At 37.1% G+C, this 20,502-nt stretch overlaps 1 protein-coding gene across 11 annotated transcripts in view; it reads left to right on the top strand.

The window, feature by feature from the left end:
• The window catches only part of LOC132159873 (CUGBP Elav-like family member 5), a 188,092-nt gene that overhangs the window by 125,374 nt on the left and 42,216 nt on the right, over positions 1-20,502 (top strand). For all 11 annotated transcript variants that reach the window (XR_009437912.1, XM_059569516.1, XM_059569514.1 and 8 more), the window contains exon 4: positions 18,508-18,636. Coding sequence is in view for 10 of the 11 variants with exons in the window: in XM_059569516.1 (XP_059425499.1) it covers positions 18,508-18,636 (129 nt within the window). In the remaining variant the exon portion in view is untranslated. The remainder of the gene's footprint in view (positions 1-18,507; positions 18,637-20,502) is intronic.

Raw genomic sequence — 20,502 nt, 5'->3', positions numbered from 1 at the left:
GACACCGTTGCAAAGTAATCGTAAGGTCTATTATGTGAGGCGATTTTCCCGTGGCACCTCTGGGTGATCAGAGGGTGCAGGCAGGAGAGGAGGAGGCTGGAATGAAATTCGCATGGTGCCTGAGCCCCGAAAGCCAAACTATTTACAGGGAGCAGCAGCCTTAGAACCCGTGTTTTTGCCTCCGGGTGCAAACTACTTGAAAGTAAGCAGTGGGTCTCTTTGATGTTTGCTCCAAATCTAAACGCGTTTAAAGTGTTGCTGCCCATGACTCAAGGACAAGCCTAAATTGTCTCATGGTGAGGAGGAATAACGTGTCCCAGCCTTTGATTTAAATGTCAAATATTTCTTTTAGGCCTGTATCAGAAATGTCTCCGTAAAGCACATCTGGCCTGAAATCTTAATTATGCACATGAGCAATGGATGTTGTCTTGAGTGGCGAAAGGTCTGTGACTGTTCATTAATGAGCAAGCACAGCAGGATTCATTTCAGGAATGGGGATTATTAGAGTTACAGGGAAGCAACATCTTGAGCATGCTCAACTTGCTTAACAGGGTTGATGCAATGAAAGGAAGTGTTTCAAAAACCAATCAGGAGATGGCTCTTACAGCTGTCTCTATGGGCCATTTGGTTTTGGTCTTAGAGTGCGTTCTTAACTGCATTCTACTGCCGTATCCCAGCAACAGTTATTCTTTACGGTTTCTCTGGTATCCAAGAGAATGGCGTGCCTCTCAAGGCTAAGATGCTGCCAATTAGTAGCAGGAGGAATATGCCTAATTCAAGCATGCACACACATCTACTCACTCTCAAGTCTATTTAGACACGTTCTTGCTCTCTGTTAGGCAGAAAGGGCATCTAGGGGAATACAAACTCCTCAAAGTTAGTTTCCAAGACCTAGAGTAGTTGTACAGAGGGAAAGGACAACAAAGACATTCTGCAGCCAATGGCAAGTTACACTCTTTCTAGGTCTTGAGTCAGAGTAGACAACTCTCCAAATCTCAGACTTGAGAAGGTCTGGTTACTCTAGTAAGGTTGCCGGCAACTTTAGAAAGAATGAGTTTTAAAAACACACAATAAATAACATTGCACAATCCAGAGCCTTTCATTTTCTTTTTTCTCTGAGTCTTTTTTATAAAAGGAAGCAAATCCCAAGCCTTTCATGCTTTAGAAGTTTGGCCCTTCTGCTGTTCGGTCCCAATCTCATGCCGCCTTGTGAATTTCCCTCCATTTTTCTTTACTGTCACTTTAGAGCCAGGGGTCTCTTGACTCTGACCGCCTCAAACAACAGGCGTTTGAAAGCCTTGTTTGAAGATAAAAGTGACAGACAGAAGAATCCATATTTAGACTGGGCCACTGCTACCACGCTACGCAGCCTCCAAGCCATCTCTTTTTTCTTTTACACTGCTGAGGCCCCTCAAATGCCCCCGAGGGTTTTAATGCCTCTGTCACCTGCACCGGTGATAAATGTATATACACAGAGAGTTTGAGCATGTAGATGCAATGACGACCTTCATACATGCCCTCTGGATAGTGTGAAACTTTTCAAGGTAAGCACACTACTCGGAAACTTACGGAGTCATGCCGCATACATCCCGCAGACCGATTTTGCTCATTAAAAACAGTGGTCTATGTTTTCATGAACAAGGGCCCCATTAGACTAGCTTGCTCTGTGAATGCTCTTATCATTAGCTGATGTACATCAACTATCTCCTGCACTGATTCACAGACCCCCTGGGCTTCAAGTTTCATCTCATCAACCCAGGGTGTGTAGATTTAAGAGCAGCATCTCACCATCTTGCTTCATACTTTCAGCTTATTGCTACATCTCTAGCCAGTCTGCACTCTCGTGGCCCATAAACCAGGCTACTCGTCAGACAGGGGCATTTAATGAACTGATTAAAGTGTGGATTGCAGCCCTGCTAGTCAGTCTTCGTTTTCTCCTGAAGAGCAGAAAGGTCTACTCTTCTAGCCCCTGTCAAGAAGGGTCAGTCGGGAATCACCCCACCCTTTTGTTCCCATCTGAACTGCAGCAGTATGGGATCAATCAATGCTTTCACACCTCCTACTCTCATGGAGCATATATTAATCACAGATAACTCCACGAGTCAAAGGTTTAATTTACGCTCAAAGAGGATGTGGCACATCGGGATCAGACAAGCAGGATTGTCACTTTGACATTGCGGACTGATGGATGCGCTGTGGCTTAAAGAGAAGGGCCTGCCTCTTCCCCATTACACTCAATCCTTCACCCCCTTCCAACTCGCATTGATTTCCTCTCCTTACCTCAGGTCACTGGCTGGAAATTGAATTGGAAATAGTAGGAAACAGAGGTCTATTATTTCTTGTTCTGGTGCCATTTTTTCATCACCCCCTTTTCCCCCACCCTTACAATTCCCCCTGCCCCAACTACACCCCCACCCCCTCCAGACTCCCAGCACCAGCATTTCAACAGACAGCAGATGAACTAATGGGAATAGCAGTTACCGTCAGGACACACTTAAACGACTGCTCTGACTTTGCCTCGTCTAATAACGCTGTCCTCCGAAGCAAAAGGTTACGCTCACCCCAGTGGTTTTAGAGCACATCATTATGCCTTTATAGAAGTCTAGCTTCTTTCCCCTCTCCCCCTCATGGGAGCATCACCACTTCTGAGTGAAGTGGGGTACTGGTGATATTGAGTTGAGCGGCTTTCTGAGCTATAGAGCAAATATAGAGAAAGGGCATCCAATGCTTACCATGGAGGTGAGAGCATTGAATGCAAGAATGAATGACCATGCTACCTTCACTAATTCTGAAGGGTCTTTTTTTTATCTCACTTTCATTGTAATGAAACTCATCCAGTATGGTGGGTACCAGAGTCTGCTATTTGAAAATCGCAGCTTGCTTCAGAAAAAGTTTTTTAAAAGTAACTTTCAAAAGAGTCATTTAAGGTACGAGTAAATATACCTTAAAGGCAGGGTAGGCGATTTCGGAAAAAACTATCAATAACAAGCTAGCTTTGAAAGCAAGATCCCACTTTCCCTGTCTTAATCTTTCTGCAAAAGCACACTTCCTCCAAAACACATGAATGCGCACAGGCAGACCAGAGGTAGAGGACTGAATGCAATGCTGTATGATTACCTCGTGTCTAATTCACTGGAGAGAAAACGTTACAGTACAAAGCGCATAATATTAGAATAAAAATGTCTTCCATTCTTGCTCGGTCTGCAATAGCGTAATGGAATGCACTGATGACGTATCATGTTTGCGCAAACAGGGTAGATGAAGGTATGCAAACTGATAGGCAGGTTGGACAGCCTATTGTAACGTTTAGACCAAATAATCTGATTAGTTGAACATTTTATGGTCCTACGCCAGATGATATATATACAGTAAATACATTTAGACCACTGAACTTAGTGTTATCAGGATGTGAAGAGACTTTCAGCCAGCATAAATAAATAAATGAACCAAATAACCTACCCTTTCACCTCCTTCCTTTAAAGTTCTCTTTTGAAAGATATTTGTATTTTTAAGATTTAGTTTTCATAAAAAAATATTTCCTACTTGTTTGTGTATCTTGCTGTGTAGCTATAAACAGTATATTAAAGCTATATACATGGAACAAAGTCTTTTTAGAGAATATATTTGGGATTTGCTTGAATTGTAAATTATATAATTGGATAGTTAATTTTGAAAAAGATATCTCCCCCTTGCGTATTTTCAATGTAGTTAGCTACTTTTCGCTATTAGCCTTGTAGATTAGCTAAGTATATTTAAACTACGCAGGGGGAAAATATCTTTTAAGTATTTAAGATATTTGATTATTTAATCTGCTCGCTCGGCTTTAAGGCTGTGTGTGCAAACAATGTGGCATTAGAAAGTGATGTGACTTTTTTTTTGCGCCAGTTACTTGTTAGCCACATAGCTTGTTAAACAATAGCAGTAATAGCTGTGTGATGTCATGCTACTGAAAGAAAAAATGTCGTTAAATTAGAAGTAACATTGATATGTTTCTCACCAGCACATGTGGATGTTAAACAGGCACTTGCTATGCAACTGTAAACTGCGAAAGTATGTGTATACACAGAATATAATATAGTACAGTATATGTATACATTCTAATTTGAATTTTTGTGTACAAACAGTTTTTCTTCACCTTTAAAAAGCTGAATGTGAATAAGAAAAAATTCCAAACATCCTCCATGTTCTTTACTATTCATGTGCCCTCTCTCTCTGTCTCCATCCTTTCTCTGTGTTTTATGACAGCCTGTTCTATGTGGTGCTCTCCAGGGAGCTTTAATTGACAAGTGTGTACAATAACTAATCAGCAGTGGAGGGACTGCCCTTTGTAATGATGAATTGACTGAACTAATTTCAGATAATCCCTCACGTTACCCGGCAACGCTGACGCCGCCAATTGATATTTGTGATACAAGACGCCCCTCGTTCTGCTCCCTGTCAGTCATCTCAGTATCGCTTCTGCAGCTAAAGAGGTGCAGTTTGTAATGAGCCGCTGACTGTGCACTGGAAAGATTAAAACTTTCCTCAAGCCATTACCATGCAACAAACCTCCACACATTCGCACACACTTAGAAAGTAATAGATCATTGTTAAAGGGCAAGTTTAAGTGGTTTTTTTTTTTGTTTGTTTTTTACTTGAGCCTATCGACATAATTATTTGTATTTATACAGCAGTTTAGCATTTTTAAATCCTACAGCACTAATAAGGTGAATTTTTCTCCCCAGAGGCTAATGGGCAATGAGCTATTGGACAGAGAGAGATTCTTTCAGTCCAATTTAGCCAGCTTCACGGTGCAGAGATGTTGAATGTCTTACTTTTATTGGATATTAGGACTTTAATCAGAATTTCTGGGAACACTGAAGGACAATATCAATAAAAAAGAGGCCCTAGAGGCTCAGTGGCTGAAAATCTCAGGCAAATATGCAAAATTAGATGAAAAGTATCCACTAGGCAGATACATAATCACAATTTCTCATTCTGAAATATGCTACATTCTAAGAATTTCCCTGCTATTTCATCATACGCTCATTGAGGGCTACTCGTAATGACCTGCAGAGTGCTATCATGAGAATCAGCTGAGCTTGCCACGAGCAACAGCAAATCTTACCACATTTTCCACATTAATAATAATAATGATAATAATAAATGTTTCTTGTGCAGCAAATCAGCATATTAGAATGATATTTGAAGGATCATGTAAGACTGAATACTAGTTTATTGGCTGCTGAATCAAAGGACTCATCTTTGAAAAAATCCTACCAATCCAAAACTTTTGAACAGCAGTGTACAGTACATGCTTAAAAAGTAATTTGTCAATGTTTTGGAGTACACTAAAATATAGATTCTCCAAGCCAATGTGAATTCGTCTGCCTTTGTCTCAAAGCTAGAAACTTTCTTTTGCTGTAGTTCTGTAGATTCAGCAACAGGAAACACTGGACTGTGTTATTTGGATTGTGAAACAATTCAATTGTTCTTTTTAACCACAGAGAAAAAAATACATACCCTGATATTTAATTATTATGGATTCAAAACTTTCAGGTAGGTCTACATCGGAAATTGTAATGACAGTTGGTTATAAGAAAATATTTTCCTATACTATGACCACAGATGTAATTAAACTACCAAAGTCAAATCAATGGTGGGAAATGACAGCCAATGACCAATTACAGCCACCTTGTCCAACATCTCGGTCAATGTATAGATAGTTACAGTATTTCATTAAGTATCAATCACATCATCCTAAAATCAAAACAAATGGGCCTGTCAAAGCTTGCAGATAAAGCCTAGGAAGAAAAGAGGGAGAAAGAGTCTCTCTCTCAAATCTATTTTTAATAAGTGTTAGGGGAAGGGCAAACCTGGAGCATTGGGATTAAAACCCCACAAGACTGAGGCAGCAAAGAACTTCTCCTATATAACCTAGCTACTGTAAAGACCAGTGGTTGAAAGTGTGTGTGTGTGTGTGAAGCCAGGAATCCAGTTGTTTGAAATCCGAAGTCGTGAAGTGTAGCAAAATTTTGTGGGAAATGCACAGATTATGTGACTTGACTTAATGATGATGGCCACTTCTGCATTTTCATGGACCATAACATATGTGACCCTGGACCACAAAACCAGTCTTAAGTTGATTGGGTATATTTTTAACAATAGCCCTAAAAACATTGTTGTATGGGTCAAAATGATAGATTTTTCTTTTATGCCAAAAATCATTAGGATATTAAGTAAAGATCATGTTCCACGAAGATGTTTTGTACATTTCCTACTGTAAATATATCAAAATTAATTTTTGATTACTAATATGAATTGCTAAGAATTCATTTGGACAACTTCAAAGGCGATTTTCTCAGTATTTCGATTTTTTTGCACCCGCAGATTCCAGATTTTCAAATAGTTAGTGCAAATACATAGTGCAAAACTAATGTATTCAGCTTTCGGATGACATATTAATCTTAACTTCACAAAATTTACACTTAAGACTGGTTTTGTGGTCCAGGGAGACATATATGGACACTTAAGTCAAAGTTAAAAATATAGGTTAAGACTCTGCATTCCATAAAATATTAAAACAAATGAATATAGAAACATAGGAGTGTTATATTGTTGGTAGGTGGCACTATGAATGAGTCACTGAGTCATTCATTTAACTGATTCATTCAGGAACAAAATGAGTATTTTTGAGTGAGCCACTGAATCATTCACTCAACCAATTTGTTAAAAAACACGAACTTAATAGTTGGCTTTTTAATTGAGTGAGTGAGTGAGTGGATGAATCATTCAATCAACTGGTTCATTCATAAACACAACAATTATTTTTGAATGAGTCATTGAATCATTTACTCAGCTTATAAACTGATTCATTCAGGAATGTTGTTGTCTGTCCTTAGACAATATTCAGTCAACAGATCTATTCAAAAACACTGTTTTAATCAGAAAAGAAGCAAATGTCTGTTATTTACAAATTATGATATTTGTATACAAATAAACAAATTATTTTAGGAATGCCACTGTGTGTTGCTGCTCAGTGGTTCTGCTTTGGCTTTTTGGAACTATGTTTTTTGGTGGAGAAAACATAATTGACAGTATTTTTCTAATATGTAACATAACTCTTTGTATATTAAATTGTATTAAAAGCAACATAACATTTGTCAAAGACTCTTGCTTGTGTGGCATTGCTTAAATATTGCACATATTTCATAATTTTATTGGTTTATTAGGTATCAATATTGGACGGTGCAATACTCATGTTGTCAGTTTTTTTCATGTTTAAGTTATAAACATACATTTAATCTTATGCAGACTGAGATGAAGCCACCTGTAATTGGCATGTCCATTGACAATTTAGTGCTTGATTCATCTAATATTGTTGAAATTCACTCAAGTTATGTTAGATGTCTGTCTGACCACCTAGATATGTTTATCTTCTATTTTGGACTCGGTCCTAATAAGCTTTAAATGCATAACCGAGTCAGGATGTTTCTGTCAAGCTGAGCTATCCTATTTACTTCTATATTACACACCCCACATGCAGAGTGAAGATGTATCTGCTCAAAGTCAATGTCAGGCCTACAGGTCTCTCAGCCACTGCACTATCCCGAGCCAATTTCCTACAGTCTTCTCTGGACTGCATTAAACAGCATGACAATGAGAGAAGAGGTGAGGAGTTCAAGGTTTATCAGTTTGCAGCACACTGTAATTTTAGCCTGTATACTGTACGGAGGAAATCAACCTGCATTATTATGAAATCACAGAGATATGGGACTAGCTTTCGGGGGCTTATGTTTTTATTTATGTATTTTTCACTTTACCTTATCCAGCATTTTCCCATCTGTAACTGTTAACTCTGCAGATTTGGAAGTCAATGCACTGCACAGAGCAGGTCGCGAACACACACAGAGATTGTAAACTTTCTGAGTAGCTACTACATTTAATGAGGAACAAGCTTTGTGACCGAAATCACTTTTTTTCTGAGTAGTTACTAATGAAGAAAGAACTTCGCAGTCGAAATTGCAGACTGTCTGTATAGGTATAGGTTCATGTGATCATAAATGAACTTTGCAACAAAATCGCATACTGAGTAGCTACTACATTTGATGATAAATGAACTACTACGCAATCGAAATCACATGCTATGTTTGATTAGGAACAAATTTCATGAACAAAATCGCATACTTTCTGAATAGCTACTAACTTTAATGTGGAACGATTTTCGTGACTGAAAGTGTAGACCTTCTGAGTAGCTACTACATTTAATGAGGAAAAAACTTTTTGACCAAAATCATATACTTTTGGAGTAGCTACTAATGAGGAAAGAACTTTGCAGCTGAAATTGCACACTGTCTGTATAGGTATAGGTGCATCTGATGGTAAACGAACTTTGCAACAAAATCATGACCTTATGGGATTTCAGAATCTCAACAAAATTAATAGGTAATTCAAACACTTTCCGAATTCAGGCATACAACTTTTTTCCACATTTTTCGCCTACTATATAGTAGGGAAGTGGACATATTTGGACATCTCATTTGACCCATTTTCACGAGCTGTAAGAAATAGGCATACTGTATTCTGAGTTGTTTTAAAATTGTTGTTGCAATGGATACAGTTATTCGAGATGCATTCGAAAGCATAAAACAACATTTAACTGAAATGAAAAGCATTTTTTGTTATCAGTGAAGACTCGTACAGTTTTCTCAGTCATAATTTGAACGAACATGTCTTTAAATTTTAGTCAGTGTGTCGTCATGTCATTCATTTTAGCCCATGTTATGCTGACTGATTTGCATATCATTTTAGTTCACATAAATAGGACTTTAAAAAGGAATGGAGACTAAATGGCTAAAAAAAATGGATGATAATACCAAGTTTGTCATAAAAGTTGAATAATTAGGCCTAAAACATATCTACTATGAATGTCATAATTTGTACAGTCATTAATACCAATTATGTAAGGTAAAATTTATTTAAGGGGTAGTGTGTCATTTTTTTTTTTGCTGTTTCAAAAATAATGACTGTTTTCAAACAGGTTTTTATTAAGAATAATAATAAAAAAAGATAATTAGCTAATTGCTTTCAGGTTGGCCAGCATCTACTTTCCCCATCATTTATCAGCCTTGTTCACTCACCTCTCGTCCTCTGTATCAGCTTCAATTTGCTCCTTGAAGAATCCCAGAAGGCCTGAGCGATCACTTCACTCTGTCGCTTTTATGAGTGATGTTCCGATTCATGCCTGCTTGCTTTTAACCTCTTAATGAAGTTTGTTGTCCCGTGCCTGTAGTTTATTGCATCCTCCGAAAAGGAAGAAAGGACAGGTTAATGATTTGAGTGCACTACAACATCTCATTAGCCAACCGAAAATACATGCAGTGGTTGAAGGTTTGTGGTTGGTAAGAGTGAAGGGATTTCAACCATGTGAAGCTTATGAATCAATGTCCATCGGCCCAATGAGAAAATAATTAAGAAGCCGGATGGGAACTGTGTTATGTACCATCAACCGACTGTATGAAAGAAAGCAGCAGTGTATGTACTTTATATGTAATAGAAAAAGCCATAAATGTAATGAAACAAAATGAAATCCATATCATTAACCAACTCCAAAGAGCCCAGTGAATAGCATTATGGAGGTAAGACAGTATAAATAGCCCTGCAATATTGTAAATGTTTATATACTACAGCTCGCGTGGACATAGTGCGAGCCCGGTCTGGAGATTTATGGGCGCCGCTGCAATACGTTGAAGCCTACACAAGGTAGCAGGTCATATTTCACGTGTGTTATCATATCGAGTGTAAATTTGCTGTGCAGTATATGGTGGAGATAAAATATTTTAGGCCGTTTCTTCTACTGTTTCCTCCCCCGCGTCCTCATACGAGACCGAATATTAGCATCGAGACTCCTACACATGTGAGTGATTTTATATGCGCTCGGTCAGTTATAATATGTTCAAGGTTTCCTGCCGCATCTGAACGCGAGCGACGCGTCAACCAGGGACAAACTCATTTTGGTTACACCTTCAGAATTTTCTAAACGCTGTATTTTAAACAACCCCATCTTATGGCCTACCTCCCTCACTTTTCTGAATGTAAGCGCCAGTGTTAAAAGAGGAGCTTACAGGAGAGCCATAAGCCATGCGCTATTAGAGCGCACAGATAACTTTTCTGCATTTTAACGCCTTTTGTGATCGAATGGTGACAAGGGAAATGTGTTGGCCATTTGCTTCAAGTCTCCCTGTGATTTATACACGCTGTCTGAAGGCCATCTCTGCAGCCGGCTGTTTTTATTTTATGTGTTGACCTAGCAGTTAACTGCAGTCGCAACCGGAATACCGCAGATCTATTTAGATTACGCTATGTGGCGACTCGGAGGATTTACTGCTGCTTTCAGTCACATACTTGGTGAACAGTTGGTTTAAACATTTATTTATTCACTTAATTATAATTATTATTAAATCATATAACACTGTTGGTCTTTTTGCTTTAGTGTTCATTTTATAAGTGACCTGCTGTTAATCTAGTTAATGTAAAATTATCTGTGGAGATAAATAGGAATAGCATACAGTACACCTTTTTAGTATTACTATTTTAATCATTAAATAAATAAAATATAGATTTTGAATAGCCTATATTACGAATATGTAAATATTAATTTATTTACAACATAACTTTGTTGTTGTAATTTTATGCATCTATTCTTCAGGTTTGATTTATTTGTGAAAGTCAGTTTTTGTGCAGAGACCTTAAGGTCTTGAACACCTTTTTAGTATTATGTGAATGTTAATTAAATAGTTAAATATTTGTATAGTTCTGTATATATTTATACAATAAGTTGTACATCTATAATTATCCACAATAAAGCAATTCATGAAAGAGTATATACAACACACACCTTAACTTTTATAAATTCAAATTATAGTTATTTATATCGTCGATAGACATTTAGTTATATTTCTATACAACATTTAACATTTAAAACCTTTTTCATATTTGGACTTTTGACTTAAACCTTATAGTTGAAGTATAAAAATAAAAACCTTATAACAAAATCCTATGTGACAACTAGCCCCTATATATAAAATGGTGTGATTTACATTTACATGAAGGAAAACTCAATATTTGCTCAACTTATACATTATAATATTTGCTCAACTCATAAACTACAAGCAGGCCTGCTTGGCGGCATAAACAAACTCTTTGCATGTTTCGTGTCCCAAAGTTACATAAACGGTTTAGGTTTATGTAACTCTGGCACACAATGTTATGGAAATGAAGTTGTGGACTTCTTTTCTTACTTCCCTTGATCAAATTTTGATACCCGTCTGTTTGAGAGAAACTGCCAAACGTCTGTGGCTTTATGTAGATTAATCTATTAGGCCAAACCCGTGGTGAACTAATCCGAGGCTGATTGTTTCACATTAACTCACGGGAGGTAAGACTCCTAGAACGCGTCTCAAGTTTGACAGCAGCCAAAAGACCTCAAAGGCCCCGATCATCGCTGCCAGATCCAGGTCCCGACAGATGCGGATCCTCCATCAGCGTTCGTTCAAATCAAGATATGTTTTATATAATGAATTGGCTCCAAATCCACCGGGTTTGTTCGGTAGGTTAATTACTTTAACCCTCTCTGTCTGTTTGTTGAGGTTGTGTTTTGTTACACGCTGTAATTGTTGTGTTGTTTTTAATTAGTGTTCGGGGCCACGCGGCGCTTTCAAAGACTCGATTCTGGTCTGCCAAGTGGAAATGGCAGCAAAATCTATCTCAACCCATCCTATCTGTCTGCATCACTTATCTGCACGGTAAACCCGAACACTTTTCTCTCGGTTTGCTCAGTCTGCGGTTGAATAATCGCCCACCCGGTAATTCTAAGTTAATGTGTTTGTTCATTCGTATGTTGCTTTTTATCAAGATGCTAATATTGTTCATCATTTCTCCTTATCGCTGCCTCAGACAATGGAATTTACACTGTGTACCCGACAGCAGATTTAGGAATGACCCTCTGGTTTTCGCCAACCCCATTTAGGCTTGATTGACAGCCACTTGTCTGGCAACTTCTACAGGCCCGAAACGCAAAAAGTGACAGTTCACTATCGACCTGCTCTCTCGGGATAGTGATTTACAAACTCACCGCTCACCTCCCACACTCATCCCGGCTTATCAGAGGCTGCAGGATCTCCTCCACACAGTTAAAGCCTCCGTGGATGCTTTTCGAGGACAAAACAACAACCGGGATCTAAATTGTAAAAACGCGATTGCAGTTTACCGCCAGGCTTATCGCTTTTAGGGTTTAGTGGAAGATCAGTGGCCTTAGGATAATAACCTGTAGCCTACTTAGTGTAGCATTCATATCTTTTATTCAGAATGATCAATATCTATCTAATGAATTTTTGTGAAATATGCTAATTATTTGTTGTAGTTTAGGTGTACCTCAAATGTCCTGTTAATTTTTGGGCCACTGTAGATGGACTACACTAGGGTTTACGAACTGGAGATCTGCGGGATCCTCATAAGGCTGAAAGCAGGGTGCTGTAGAGCAAGTGGATGGAGATTCATTTGAATTATTTTATTCGATTGACAACCATAATTTTTAACAGTAAGAGATAAGAAAAATACTGTATGAATAAAATGCATACAGTTTTGAGAATAATCATTAAAATTAAGTTGAACAATGATTAGATGATTCGATTTTTATACATATATTTTAAATGTCTTGTTGAACTTCTCTGAATACTTTGATTTTGCAACTTCGACTTGATATATATGTAATATTTCATGTTTAATAATTACACACACATAATTTAAACACAAACTTTTATTTTGGAATGCTGTTTAATAAATTATAAATTTTAAATATATGAAGAATTCATTTGCAAAAACATAAACTTTGTTTTTAAAAATGTTTAAAAATCTATCTTTTTTTAATTTTTATCCTGCATTCCAATTAATATCCATCAAACTGCAGCTGGGTTGTTTTGATTAAATAATGATAACTAAAACAAATACGGCTAACTAACACGATAAAACATAATAAAAAACATGATAAAACAATAGAACGTTATTCATGAAAATGAATAAAAACTTAGTTATCTGTTTTTGCAAATAAACTCTTCATATAGACACTCATATATGAAACAACATGAATATAAATTAAAACAATGTAGAAATGTTTAAAAAAGATAAATTCATTAAAAGGACAAAATTAGTTGACAAAATTGTTTACATTAAGACTCAAGTTAAACTAAAATTAAAAATTAAAACGATAGATAGATAGATAGATAGATAGATAGATAGATAGATAGATAGATAGATAGATAGATAGATAGATAGATAGATAGATAGATAGAAGACCACATAAATAATTATGGCGATAAAAGATTTAGAAGTGTTTAGAGTGTTAATTATCTTATAATCCATTAAAACGTACAAAACAATCATAGCAAAATAGCAGCAGCTGAGTTTGTATGAAACGAGAGTGAGTCTGATATATGACGATGACATAATTAAATAATTGTACACAATTTTGAATCGAGTTTTAATACTTGATTAGCTAAACAAACGGCAAAGCCTTTACCAAGAACCTCTGTTCCTAGCAAGTGTAGTACAGCGCCGTAGTAGTACAGTAGTACGGTTAACCGGATAAGCCTGTGTTATCAGCTTTTACTGGTAGTTATCGAGGGATAACATACCTTGGAATGTCGCGACTGACCAATCAGAATCAAGTATTCCACAGAGCCGTGTAATAATTACAAGTAAACACCCGGCTACAGTCAAGGCCTAACAGCTTTGACTCTGCAATCTAGCGGCGTCTATAATAAAGATAACAAATATCAGTCATGATATTAAACAAATAAGAATTTGCTCCCAGTCATATCACAAGGACATAAATTCCCTTAGACGTTGAGCTAGCAATCTTGTTCTCCCCTTGTTGTTGTGCGGCTTAATTTGTGATGTATGAAACAAAACTCTTTCCCGGCCGCTGAAGTTGATGAAGCTTGATAGGAGTCATTTTTTGAGGCAGCATCACAGCTGGTGGGGCCGGACCCGGTGTGAAGGACAAGGGGGAGGAAAGTATGCAGATAGCAAGAGCGCTAATCAATTAAACGTGCGATGAGAAGCACCTTAATGGCACTGTAGTGATTGAACGGTCTATCAAAGTGCACATTATGTTTCAAATAAATAAGGTACTGTACAGCATGTGTTCTAGTCCGATGCCGTTTAATGAATCTGTTGTGGTCATGCTGTCGATAAACTCACTTTGCTTGCTTATTTATGGACTGCAACTGCATTATTGACTGCAGTCGATTCTCATAAGCCTTTGTCGTCTGAGTAAACAGGAAAAAGTGGAATAATGCAAGATTGTGATGCTATTTCATATATGTTGTATAATGTATTGCGGTCTGTATTGTATTCCAATATTTTCTAAACGGATTGTGTGCATTTTAGAAAGCAATGCATGTGCGGTTTCCCTTTCTCTTAATGTGTAATGTCAGTAACGAGTAACGGCGGCTGTTTTTATTTTCTTACGGTGGCCCTGTGGTGATGCTTTATCCCTCATCCCTGTCAGAAAGAGAGTGATGAAAACATTCCCCGGCTGATTTATTTTAGAAATCGCTTGGAGGCTCTCAAAACTTTTACACTTTATTGAATCATGGAAAAACGGGAGTGCGGCTGAAGTGCTTAATAAAATATCTGAAGATTTAGAGGAAACCGCATTAAAGGAACTCGAATTCTGTCATTTACTCACTTTGTGGTTAAAGACCTTTGTCCCTTAGTTTAGTCTGTGTAAAGCAAAAAGAGAAATTTTGAAGACTGCTAGTTGCTGTTTTCCATGCATCGACAGTGAATGAAGACTGCAGCTTCAATAAAATATGTAAAAGCACCTTATTTTAAGTGTTCTGAAGTCCTACAGTGGATATGTGTAAGAATCAGATCCTAATCAATATAATCAATCCGATTGGTGAACAAAATATTCAGACTAGTTCTATGATTCTATGTAAAGTTCTTATTTGTCTGATCAAAAAAACATGATTTGTTATGATTTGTTATGAACTCAGAAAAATCATTTAGACCATCATTTTGTGATTTAAGCAAAATTTGACACAAATCAGACCAATCATATAGACCAGTTTCACGATTCATTAAAACGGTTTGACTCACTACAATGATTTGTTCATTGAACACTCGAAAACCTTTAGACAAGTTTTGTGATTCAGTTTAAAACATGACTTAAAATAATAAGTTTCTCATAAAATGGACAGAAAGTATTTAGGTATTCTGTAAAAAAGATTTTATTCAAAAGAGTGAGTATCATTTAGCATATCATTCAGATAGTTTTTGTAATTGAATCGAAAGATTTGATTAATTCAGACAGATATTTTTTGATCCAGTATAAAGTTTTGACTCATGCCTACTGTTTTTTTTAGTTTAATTAAAAGATTTGACTGAATTGATTTGTTCACAAGTCATTCAGACCTTTTTATGATTCAGTGAAAAGATTTGACTCATTCGCTCATTTTTGTGATTAAATGATAATATTTGACTTCAATCTTTTTTCATCAATCAGACTAAATCATTTAGACAGTATTTGTGATGTGATATATATATATATATATATAGTTAGTTTTGATTTTCATTGAAGAGTTCGAGTGATTTCAGACAATTGTTCCTTTTCTTATGATTGAGCGCAGCGAGATACAGTGCGGATGTCATGATTTTCAATGAATAGCAACTAAAATTGGGTTCTTCAGAAGTTACATGGACCACATTTATGATACTTTTATGGTGCTTTTGTGTCATTTTTTAAAGAGACTGAAACTTCCAGTCTGCATTTATTGTCAAAATCCACTTAATCTGTATAGTCTCAAAAAGATCGTGTTTTCCACAAAAAAGAAAAAGAAATTTCAAGCAGGTTTTAAATTTTTATGGACTTTGAAGTTGTATCCCCTCCATTGTCTCCATGCTACATTTTGATTTACAGTGTGTGTTACCGTTACACTCTTTCCGCCCATAAGTATTATTCCATTCAGCTGTCAGGACAGCCGCAAGGGTGTATTTTAAAGCATGCTACCACAGCAGCGCTTGTGGCATAAATATTGAGGTGAAGTACATGCTGTATTAAATTCATACAGGTCAGCTTCGTACATTAATCCAGAGTCCCATCACTCATTTCCCTGAGCTGAGACATCACAAGAAGCACGGCAAGACCTCAAGGCCACATCTATGTGAATTTGTCCAGGAACGTTACCTCCAGATCACAAGATCCCCCTCAGGCGTTGTTGAAGGCCCATCCTGCCCTTTTATTTTCCAGTTCAGGGCCTTCTTTTTTTGCAGATAAATGCTCTCCGATGTAACGTGACAGATGTCACACTGCATTGCCTGTATTTTGATACACACCCTCTGATCCTGCCACAAACGATAAAAAGCGCACGGGGCCCAGACAACGTGCTGACACTCTTGATTATTTTAGAGCACGTCACGATTGCGACGAGACACGGAGCCGACCTGGTTCCAGAGCGTATCAAGGAATATCAATACGTGCGGGTCGGCATCCGAGGACTGAAGGAGACTCAATAGACACATCCATCCCATTGACATATATTCAAAAAGATCAATGCAATGATAAAGTTGGAGGTTTAGTTGAATCACACTGCTGAAGATCAGTCTGATGAGGCTACATGAGTTTCTTTCCCCAGTCTTGGTTTTTGTAGATAAAGAAATATCCAAACTTTTCTCTGTAAAAACCTTTGAATACATTAGCAGAACTAAAAAAGAATTCCGTACCTGGCTTGATCCATTGTTCAGATCTCTGTTCTGGAAACGTATGCATATTTAATTACATGTCTCAATTGCATATTTCAACATACGATTTCGGAAAACTTTTCAGCCGATTCGTTCAAAACACAATGACTCATTCAGAAACAGAATGAGTGTCTTTAAGAATGAATCATATAGTCAGCTGAATCGTTCAGAATGATTCATTTAGGGTTGAAACGCCTGTGTTCTCTTGCATATCTTGCTTATGAAATTTCATTTTTCTTTTAATTAATTGTAATTTTCTTTTAAAGTGCCCCTATTATGTCTAATATTGTTTTTGGAGTCTCCTACAGTAGGATTACATGCATGCAAGGTCAAACAATGCTTTAGTTTTCTCTAAATGTGCATTTAATATCACCTCATTTTCCAGCGATTCTCAAACGATTCGTTCGAAGCAGTTCAGTCTCTAAACCTCTCCTTTCTGTGAGCTTACTAATCTCTGATTGGCCAGATGGCCCAGTCTGTTGTGATTGGTCTACTGTGTGCAGTGTGTGTCGGAAACAATATGCCCATAGTTCTGTATTTTGAACACTCGAGAAAAAATATAAACATCTATTATTTATCATACTTACAGGTTGTCATTCAGTGGAGCAGCTGGTCCAGATAAACTGGGTGCTGAGCCATCTTTCAAGAGCAAGGGTTTTATGAATCCCATGATAAACTCCCCGAGATTAGAGAAGCACTTGTTGGTAAAATGATGTGTTTGGGGGTGGGTCAATTTGTTCGCAGGCGTCCAACATAGAACATTGGCGAGTATTATGAAAATATGTAACCTTGTGACGTGTAGCCATCATGGAAGTGGGATTTGATTTACCAACAACTCGTTTCAGCTGTTCAGAGCCAATTTCTTTTCTTTTAGGAGACAGTTTATCTTACACTTTCGGCTTTACAGCTTTGCAGATCTTTTGCATTCACATACATGCTGTATTAAAAGGCAATAATCAAAATGGCATTCTATAATCACATTTTCGTTGGACTGACCAAATTAGAAATTAATTCACATTTTATACAAATTCTTTTTTTTTTTTAATTTCCATAATATTGTTTTTAATTGTTAATTATAATGAGTTTGAATAGACATGCTTACAACCCTTATTATATTCGATAGAATATGCCAGTGATTCGCTTGCAAAAGTCGTCAGGATTTGAAATGATTTGGCCAGTATCATCTGGCATAGTGCCCTTTATAATTTGTGATGATCATATTTGTATAACATTCAAGATTTCAGCTCAGTCAAACAAAGCACTATCTGTGAGGACTCTCGGTTACCATAAACTAAACACAGAACGGGACCAAGACAGCTTGCATTAGTTTGAATTCCAGGTCAGCGGTAGCTATGCTCTCGGTCGATCTACACCTTCCAGAGTTTTGTAGAAAGCGTTGTCTCTTCGCAGTCTGCTTCTTCCTATTAAACCAGGACTCTAAGCAGGACAGCTTAGTGCTATCACCTCAGGCCTACCCACCATTTCCAACATGGGGTTGAACCCAATTATCCCCCAAATTAAAATGAACAGACTTGGCACGGGGAACAATTACTGCTGTGACTCGATTCCCGCAAGCTAAATGGGCCAAGCAAAAGCAGTCCCTGTTTGCCCATGCAAACGTCTGGGTAGTATTTGGGCTGAGCTTACAATAGTGATGTTTCTGGGTAATGGGGAGGTGAGAGGTTACGCCAGTCATTTCACTTGCTATGTTTTTCTTTGCTTTAGAAGACAGGAAGCTGTTCGTTGGGATGCTAAACAAACAGCAGACGGAGGAGGACGTGTACCGTCTATTCGAGCCCTATGGAGTCATCGAGGAGTGCACTGTGCTAAGAGGTCCGGATGGAAATAGTAAAGGTGAGGTTATGTCACTTTTTATGGTATAATGCTGTATTAGCAGTCAACATAAAATTGGGCTTTTTGCTTCCTTATACACACTTGTGGTCATATTGTGTCTAGTGCTGTCAAATCAATTAATCACGTCCAAAATAAAAGTTGTGTTTACATTTACAGTTTACATTTATAGTAATTGAGCAGCAAATCAGCATAATGATTTCATATGCGTGGCATATGATTTTATAAAGGATAATGTGACACTGATGGCTGGAGTAATTGATGCTGAAAATTTAGCTTTGGCATCAAAGGAATAAATTAAATTTTAAAATATACAACTTTTTAAAGGGGTCATATGACGTTGCAAAAAGAACATTATTTTTGTATTTGGTCGAAAGCAAAGTGTTGAAAAATGTAAAAAATATTTTCCATATACTGTGCATTATTGTTTCTCCTCTATGTCCCGTCTTTCTGAAATGCATTGATTTTTACAAAGCTCATCGGTCTGAAAAGCACGGTGTGCTTTGATTGGCCAGCTATCTAGTGCGCTGTGATTGACAGAATTCCTTTAAGCATATTCTATTTTTCATATTTAGAAATGTTACGCCTCTTAGCATATTGTTGTGCTGTATCCCACGTCACGATACAAAAACAATAAAACCCACTATAAACGAGGAATTTGTTGTATCCAGTGGGGACATAATTACTGATTAAAATGACTTATAATGTCTTTTTACACATTGCACCGTGTAAACATGAAACCATGTCTGGAGTTGGAATTGCCCCACTTTGTAGTAACAGCCTTTGTGCACATTTGTAGGCTACTTTCAGTTTCAGGAAACACTCAAATGTCTGGTTTGAACTGTTCTGGAACAGTGTTGTAAATACAACTTAATCACTGATTTCTAGTTTTCAAGAAAAGTAGTTTGGCAACTAAATACACAACGTTTCATTACATGGCGGCGGCGGCAACAATACCACAGCGAGAATAAAAGTTATGCATTATTTATTTGCATATATATTTGGGAGGTGTTATGCAAATCTTCCCACACAGTGATGTAGACATGTGGGGGCGTGTTTAAACGAGGCGTGGTAGGAAGGGAAAGATGAGTCTTAACTTTTATAAAGAATATCTCTTTGGGTTTGACACTTCAGTCTTTGCAACTTCATGGATCTTATCTATTCACGAACAGCTTGTAACACTCCAAAGAGAAAGGAAAACTTGAAATCGCATCATATGACCCCTTTAAAATTGTACTATTATTATTATTTTTTTAATAAACTACATGCAGCTTTGGTGAGCATGAGACTTCTTTTAAAAGATAAAAAAATATGAAATATTACTCACTATTCACAAGAATTTCTGGCAGATAAAATCAAACCTCTCCCATCTTTTTTTTTCTTTTTGCATATTCAAAAATATAATGTTAATAAATATTGAATATGATGTTAAAATGTTATATTGACATTTTATGCTGTCCAAGAACCAACAGTTTGTTCTGAGTTATCGCCATTCAATATTAAAGACTCATAAGAAATGGAGAAAAAGCACATATTTGAGAATGAAACTTTTTATAGACCCCATTGTTTGCCCGGCGAGGCTTTAGGGACACTGTAAGACTCTAATACAGCCTGGCATTTGGAAAAGCACTGTGGGAGTGCAAGTTTTCCCCTTGCCAGTGTTACGAAAAAAGCTGTAGGATTATTTCTGCTACTTAGGGGGTGGATCTCTGAATATATCCAGTCGCATGGAAGAGAAGAAAAAGATAGATGTCAAAACATTCCCTGTACAATTAAAAAAAATACAAAAATTCATTTAGCTTCTAATGTGTTTTATTTCAAACCACGTTTCTAGCAAAAATAGAGCTTTATTCTTTAATAAAAACTGTA

Source organism: Carassius carassius, chromosome 16 (genome assembly GCF_963082965.1).
Source record: "Carassius carassius chromosome 16, fCarCar2.1, whole genome shotgun sequence".
NCBI classification, from domain to species: domain Eukaryota; kingdom Metazoa; phylum Chordata; class Actinopteri; order Cypriniformes; family Cyprinidae; genus Carassius; species Carassius carassius.
Note: the sequence above shows the minus strand (reverse complement) of the source record. Positions and strands in the feature narration are given on the sequence as shown.